Below are 7764 nucleotides of genomic sequence, written 5' to 3'. Positions count from 1 at the left end.
TTGTGAAGGACTGCTAGGAAAGTTTAAAATAACTAATTGTCTGTCCTGAATCAGTCTTATTAGGTAATGTTCAAATAATGTTATCATTCCAGTGTTTTCAGTGTGGGAGAAAGTACTCAGGGCCTTCAAGTTACACACTATGAAAGGCAGCAACAAGTTTAATATTCAGAAACCTAAAGTATGTATCAGCAGCAGAATGGAGCTAAAAATAAATGTTTGTTTCAGTTCTATGAAGCTTTGAGTATTTTGGATTAGTAGCACTGCTGTGTTTGTTGCATCATATTGCTGTAATTGTTTATATGCTTTATATATTCTGAGGTAAGTTGATCTATAGTGTTACATCATATTCTATAAGGATGTTATGTGTTTGTTTACTTTCTGCCCAGTTTGGCCCATTTAGCAGAAGTCAGCCTGTTTACGGCTCTGATATCTATTCTGTATGACTTAAAGCAGTTATGACATGGTCTGATTTTCTCACCCAATAAAGGAATATTTCATATATCAGTCTACTCTTCATTCTATCAGAAACAGTTTTCACAGCTCGTACATTTTCCTTTTTACACATATATGTAAGCATTGAGCCAAATGTAATAATGCCAACATATTAGACGAACAATATTTATCTCTTATGTATAATACATCTATATATACACTGTCAAAGATACTTGTCTTTGAGTGAAGATTTAAGGTGATAGGAAATATAAATAACTGCAACTTTAATCTTTGACCCAGAGCTCAAGCTCACTGCTGTAATATATCCTGTAATATATATATATATATATATATATATATATATATATATATATATATATATATATATATATATATATATATATATATACATATATATACATATATATATATATCATAATAATCTGACAATACATATAATATTGGCCATATTATATTTACATTACACACAGTGAGATGATTTTAGTCTCATGAACAACATTAGCTGATTGTTATTTACTAACTAATCTTAAATGACTGTTCAGTACAGAAATGAAGCCCAACTATCATGTTTTACAGTCCCGTGGTCTCAGCCTCAGATACTCAACTAATCAAAGTGATGTCATGACAAAAATGAATGACCAACAAAACATTTTTTCTCCTTCATTTCTGTCACACCCTGCTGTATGACACGTTTCTCGCGGTTAGTATCATGGTTGCTAGGCAACCTGAACAGCGCGACGAAGGCTAGACCGTCCCAATTCACAAGCCTCTCACTTCCGCACCTTCCGTACTTATAGTACGCACCGTCCGTAGTACGCGTAGTGTGCGTACTTCAAGCGTGCATACCCTGAATTGGGACACAGCCTGGGACCGAAAAGAGTCAGCTCATCACTGTTTTTTTGTTTGTTTGTTTTTTTATGAACAATGACTTTTATTTTGACATTCACCGGATGTATCGCTTCTCAACAGTTCCACAGTTTAACAGTTCCTTCCGGTATAGCCTAAACTCCAACTTTTTTTTCTTTTTTTTCAGCTCATCACTGTGGTGTTAGCGGCTTTACACTGACTCCCCGAGCTCTCTGTAATACTTTACATTCATTAATAAGAGAGAGAGAGAGAGAGAGAGAGCGAGGGAGGTGCGTTAACAGTCCCGCTCTGGCGGAGCTTTATCACGTGACACCAGGCGGAAGTAAACAAAGGGAAGGCGCTAATGCCGTTAGCTTTCCACGTGTGTGACCGAACAGAGCGTTTGTCGTGTTGTACTGTGTGAGCTGAGTGTGTGAGCTGTGTGTGTGAGCTGAGTGTGTGAGCTGAGTGTGTGAGCTGTGGCAGTAACAATGCCTTCAGTTCAGTCTCTGAGAGAGTTTATCAACGAGCGACTAACTGCTGCTGCTGAACAAATATTCTTGGAGTTTGAAAAAACGATCGTCCAGTACGAGGAAGAGATCGACCGTCAGCGCAGACTGCTGGATATCACCTGCAAACCCCAAATCAAGCTGCACAGGACAGGTGAGTGTCCCTCTGAGGGAGGATCCTAATCACAGCTCTGCGGGACATTTATGATTGTGAGGACTTTTTGGAGATGTGAGCTAACAAAGAGCAAACAGAGGACAGGACTGCACTGTGCTCCATTCAAACAGCAGGCGCTGAAACCAGCCTGGATTTTAGTGTTCTTTATGTAACAGCATAAAGTTAGAACTGTGAAGGTATCACTTTAAAATAAAATGTAATGTAAAATATCCTCATGTATGTATGCATTAAGATGCAGAATACAGATGCAGATACAGCAATAGAAGTCCTCCTGTGGGTTTCCAATAATATGAATGCATCAGTGTCATTTCAGGCAGCTCATGGTCATTTTCATCACAGACATTCTGCTGATTGTGTCCTCAGTTCTCAGTAGCTTGGTTTGTAAAAGTTCAGACTCAGAGTGTGACTTAGCGTTGCACTTAAGTGCAGCATATAGGTTGTTGCTTAGTTACAAGGCATCAACTACGTTGCCTTTCTTTATCCCATCCATAAACAGAGACCAGTACTTGCTGAGTGTTTGTGTTGTGAGCTTGATTAGATGTAGGAAACATAAAACAGGTTTTCACCTTCAGATGTTTGAGCACTGAGGATGCAGCCTGGTCATGTACAGGTAGATCCACCCTCTCAGTGTCAGGGCTTTGGTGCACAGGAACAACATCAGCATAAAACAGACACTATGAGAGCCGTTCAGACTACAGGTGAGAAGCAGCTGCTGATGTCTGGTAATCATGATAATCTTATTGTCAGTGTTTGAGTCACCTGCTGTACTCGAGAGTGTAAAGAGCAATGGGAGAGAAATCGGGTGGATTTGGACATGAATTTGTTGTCAGGTTGTTGCACTCTAGTTATAGTATTATTTATTGTATTGTCTTATTACTTGTCATTTCTGTTTGTTAAAAAAACAAAAAAACAACAACTCTTTATTATAACTTTAAGAAAAAAATTTCAGTTTCTTCATTATTTTTGTTTCTTTTCACTCCGGACCGTGTGAACATAATTTCGTTCCAAGTCATGTTAACATGTGATGCAAATGACAAATAAAGCTCCTTGAATCCTTGAATGAATGTGCAGCTTTGAAACCGTGTACTTACTGTTTGCTAACCAGACCTCAGTTTGTTTGACAACAGTGAAGATCTCAGCACTGACTAGAATTCCTTTAGTGTGTTTCTGTGTGACACGTTATAGAGTGCTGTGGAGCCTTATTCGTGTTTGAAACAACAATCTGCCTGCTTAGATCTCTTCTTTACATTTCTTCTTTGGCTCTCGGAGGAGGCAGACACATCTTTCCCCCTCTCCCCCCCTTATCTTCCCTGCTGCTTCTATGTGTTTGTCTAGTCTCGTCTAACTCTAACCCTCAAAGAGTTTCTCAGTCTTGTTCTGTAAAACCTAAAGAATTATGGATTTGATCAACTGGTCCCGTAACGGAATTGACACCCCGCGGGGCTTGGGAGAGCCCGATTGTCCTGCGGAGATGTTTGCTGCTGAATACTCAATGGTCGGTTGCGCCTGGTGACACTCTCAATGGAGGACATTGAATGACATCTACCAATTTGGAACCACGATAACAGAGGTCGGGCTGATTGGAGCTGGCTTGGATCTGGCTTATCGAAGAACAAGAAGCGGCTACAGCTGTTCAAAATCCCACAAGGCTGGCCGACATGATAGACGATTGGCAGGGCTGTGAGTACTCAGACTGTGTTTTCAAAGCAATATGGATAAGATCTTGGAGAAGAACAACGAGAATTGAGATAATTGGTGACCAGTGATGGACATTAGACCAACTGTAAAAATTGGATGCAGTTGTTCGCACTAAACCCAAACATTCACCATCTTCACTCATGCAGCTATCCCACTGGTGCCAGCTGAAGGCCTGCCAAGGTCGAAGCTGATTGGAACAACAAATTCTTCCCATGATAACAGGATTGTTGTCAGAACTCTTTGTCCCTCCTTCAAGGCCACCTGGGTCCACTGGAGACTGTTGACCTTCGCTTAACCGGGCGTGGTGACACTTTCTCTCAGCTGAACATGGGATACACATGCACACACACACACATGCATGAAACATGTACACTGATACTGATACGGCCTCACTATCACCCTCCCTCCCCTGAATCCAACGCCTCCTCCCATGCTTACCTCCCACCCGATGTGGACAGCGGATCAGCTGGAGGCGCAATCAAAGATTGCAGCGGTCCCAGATCAGCTGTACACACTGGAATACTCTAACATGTGGCATGTCTGTGTTTTATTGTGTTATAGTGTGTTGATATCTCTGCATTCCTGTATTATCCTTTTGTGTTACACATTTCACTGTTTTTTTTTTTCCCTTGCTACCTAGCCTGACCTGTCTCCCCAATGTGATGTTTTTCTATTGTATGTCGGCAAGGTCTGTCATCTCAGTTGTGGGCAACTGCAACTGACAAATAAAGTCTCTCTCTCTCTCTCTCTTTTATAGTCTCATTACTGGTCTTTTTTTTTTTTTCTTCCTCCAGACGTCCCACAGCAGCCTGTCTGTAAGGAGGAGGAGGTTCTCATTGAGCTGCAGCTCTGTGACCGGGAGGAACCAGAACCTCCACAGATTAAAGAGGAACAGGAGGAACTGTGCAGCAGTCAGGAGGGAGAGCAGCTGGGACTGAAGGAGGAGACCAATACCTTCATGGTGACTGCTGCTGAGGAAGGAGACCACAGTGAACCAGACAATGATCGGCTCATCACTAATAACTCCCCTCTTGCTGAGAGCCAAGATCAGGGAAGAAGCAGGAGTGCAGATCCAGGATCAACGAAAAATCCAAACAGAAGTAAAAATGCAGAAAGCTCTCCTTCGTCAGAGAGTCGGTCCAGTACTGGTGCAGGTACAAAGTCGTTAAAGTGTGATGTCTATGAACAAACCTTTATGCATGAGTCCCAAATGACTTTACATAACAGAGCTCACACAGGTGAGAAGCTACATGTTGGTAACTCTGCTGGGAAAAGTTTTAATCAGAACGGTGCTGTGTTGGAGCACGTGAGAGTTTATGCAGGTAGAAATCTCTGTAAGACTTGTGGTAAAATGTTTTCTAGCCCATCAGCACTTAGAAGGCATACACAGATCCACACAGGTGAGAAGCCATATTCCTGTAAAACATGTGGGAAAAACTTTCGTCGAACTTGTCATTTGACCAGCCACATGAGATCTCACACAGGTGAGAAGCCGTATTCTTGTGAAACATGTGGTAAAAAGTTTTGCAGGTCATCGTCACTTAAAGAACACGCACGATTTCACTCAGGTGAGAAGCCGTACTCTTGTGAAACATGTGGAAAAAGGTTTTGCAGGTCATCTTCACTTAATCAACACGCACGATTTCACTCAGGTGAGAAGCCGTACTCTTGTCAAACATGCGGTAAAAGGTTTTCCAGGTCATCGTCACTTAAAGAACACGCACGATTTCACTCAGGTGAGAAGCCGTACTCTTGTCAAACATGCGGTAAAAGGTTTTCCAGGTCATCGTCACTTAAACAACATGTGCTGCTCCACTCAGGTGAGAAGCCGTACTCTTGCAAAACATGCGGGAAAAGTTTTCGTCACAATAAAAGTTTGTTTTTCCACATAAGAACTCACACAGTTGAGAGGTCACATGTTGGTAACACCTCCAGTAAAAAGTTTTCAAATTCAACATCACTTAAAAAACACACAAATTCATTCAGGTAAATAGCTGCATTCCTGCAAAACGTGGGAAAAGTTTAAATTCTCATTTGACTAGCCACGTAAATGTTGAACATCAGCTATTTTCTCCTGCTGAGAGCTCACACAGGTGAGAAACTAGTCTTAACATATTTTTAGAAAAGGTCAAATATTTGGAGCCAAGTTTGACACAAATGTACAAATTCATGCTGGTTCAAATGTTTTTGCTTTTGGCTTGAAAACCTATTCAGACTTCTACAATGATTGTTTGACTGTATTACATGTCGCAATGTGTGAACTAAATCTGATGATACCTATCATGTTCAAGCTTTTTCATTCGTCAGGGAAAATATGATAAATCTTTTTTTGAAATTGATGGCAGCAACAGCTCTCAAAAAAGGTTTGACAGAGGATTCAAGCGGCTCAGCAGTCCCCCGGGTCTTTGTTGTGTTTTTGGTTTTCTGATGCTCCAGAGGTTTCAGTTGGTGAAAGGTCTGGACTGCAATAGGGCTGCGACTAAAGATTACTTTGGTAGGCGACTAATCTGGCAATTTGTCTTTGATTAGTCAACGATTATTTCAATAAATCTTGTCTCCGCTTCCTGTTTGAAGACTTCCTGTTCTAGGCTTTAGTGCCTCACCTGCTCAGGTCTGCCCACCTGTGAGTATCACCCTCTTGTCTCGTCCCGCAGAAAATTAAAACAATGATCCAGGAGACATATGAATTTGAAAATAATCAAATGTATTTTTAACATCGATACTTAAATATTTAGGTCTATTTTACTCAGTAGGACTGTACAAATAAAAATGAAATAAATACAAATATTAAGCAATATGAATTAAAGTTCTAGTAGTATTTAAACCAAAAATTCAGCTTTAAAGTAAATTTAAAAAAAAAAGATTTTGTTTTCCAGTCCAAAATAAGTTTCCAAAGTTTACAGATGATTCTGTTTTGCTGTTCGCACTGCCTTCTTCTTCGTTAGTATTGAGTGCAGTCTTGGCAGACAACATAGGTGACACTGCCCCCACAGCTTCCTGTAGTGTGTTTTAGTTTAAATAAAAAATAAAAACAAAAACATTTATGTGGTTTTAAGATGTGACAAGAAATTTCTATGTCAGTGTCATCGATTATGTCGACGAATCATTGTAGCCCTACAAATTAACCTCACTGTTTTCAAAATGCTCCTCCACCTGTTTTCTTTAGCACCACTTAATTCTTCAGCCTTTGTTGTTCCATCTTGAAACATCTCGCTGCATTAAAGTCAAAACAAGTTCATATTTTTCTTAAAATTGTAGATTTTTTCCACATTTTATGTTTTTTGTTTTCTGTTCTATTTTGAATAAAATATGGGTTTCTGAGATTTGCATTCTGTTTTTATTTCCATTTTACACAAAGTTCCAACTTTTTTGGAATTGGATTTGTATAACTGCTAACCCAGCTTTGAGTTGGACTCCTGCTGAAGGACAACATTAAATTGTTGAGAACATGGTTCGATCCTGGATTGTAGTCCAGGAAAAGAATGTAGACTTTGTTTCTCACACAAACAGTTTCCTCTGTGTCTGCCTTAGTGTCCTGAGATAAAATCATGCAGTGAATTTAGTTTTTCCTTTATATTACAGTAATAAAAGTTTGTTTAATCATAATTTTGTATTTTTTATTTCATTGTGTCTGAACGTTCCTACAGTTGGTTTGTGGTTGATGTGGATTTGCTGCTCATGTGAATCCTCCCACAGTGTTTCATTAGCAGCTGTAACCACAGTGACTCTGATAAAACAGGAATTAGCAGAATCCATCTGATATGAAGCTGTGCTTTGAATACCACTTCCCTCCTCTTTGAAGAGTAGTCAGATATCTGTGTTCAGGTTTTTGTACAGCCTCTTCTACACTTTGTATCACTGTGTTTCTAGAGCACAGTAGTAGAGAGCTGTGTCTGCCAGGGTTAGGGCTGTTATGGTCAGATTAGTTGATGTAGGTGATGTTTCTGATTTATATCGATCATCAGGAATATAATCATTACCATGCTGGGATTTTGCTCCTTTGTAGAGTATAAACTGAGGAGCCTGAAGGTCAGAATGATGTCTGTACCAGTAAAGTAAAGCACCACCTGCATCTGTCTGATA

General features: G+C 40.1%; 1 protein-coding gene across 1 annotated transcript; it reads left to right on the top strand.

Annotated features, from left to right (window-relative positions):
- The first annotated feature begins 1695 nt into the window (after positions 1-1695).
- On the top strand, positions 1696-6951 carry LOC134616379 (zinc finger protein 664-like). Its single transcript, XM_063461239.1, has 2 exons — positions 1696-1962; positions 4476-6951. The coding sequence occupies exons 1-2, from the start codon at positions 1791-1793 to the stop codon at positions 5669-5671; spliced, it is 1368 nt and encodes a 455-aa protein (XP_063317309.1). The 5' UTR covers positions 1696-1790; the 3' UTR covers positions 5672-6951.
- The last annotated feature ends 813 nt before the right edge of the window (positions 6952-7764 follow it).

This window comes from Pelmatolapia mariae, linkage group LG18 (assembly GCF_036321145.2).
Source record: "Pelmatolapia mariae isolate MD_Pm_ZW linkage group LG18, Pm_UMD_F_2, whole genome shotgun sequence".
NCBI classification, from domain to species: domain Eukaryota; kingdom Metazoa; phylum Chordata; class Actinopteri; order Cichliformes; family Cichlidae; genus Pelmatolapia; species Pelmatolapia mariae.
The sequence above is the reverse complement of the archived record's forward strand: the minus strand, read 5'-3'. Positions and strand labels throughout refer to the sequence as shown.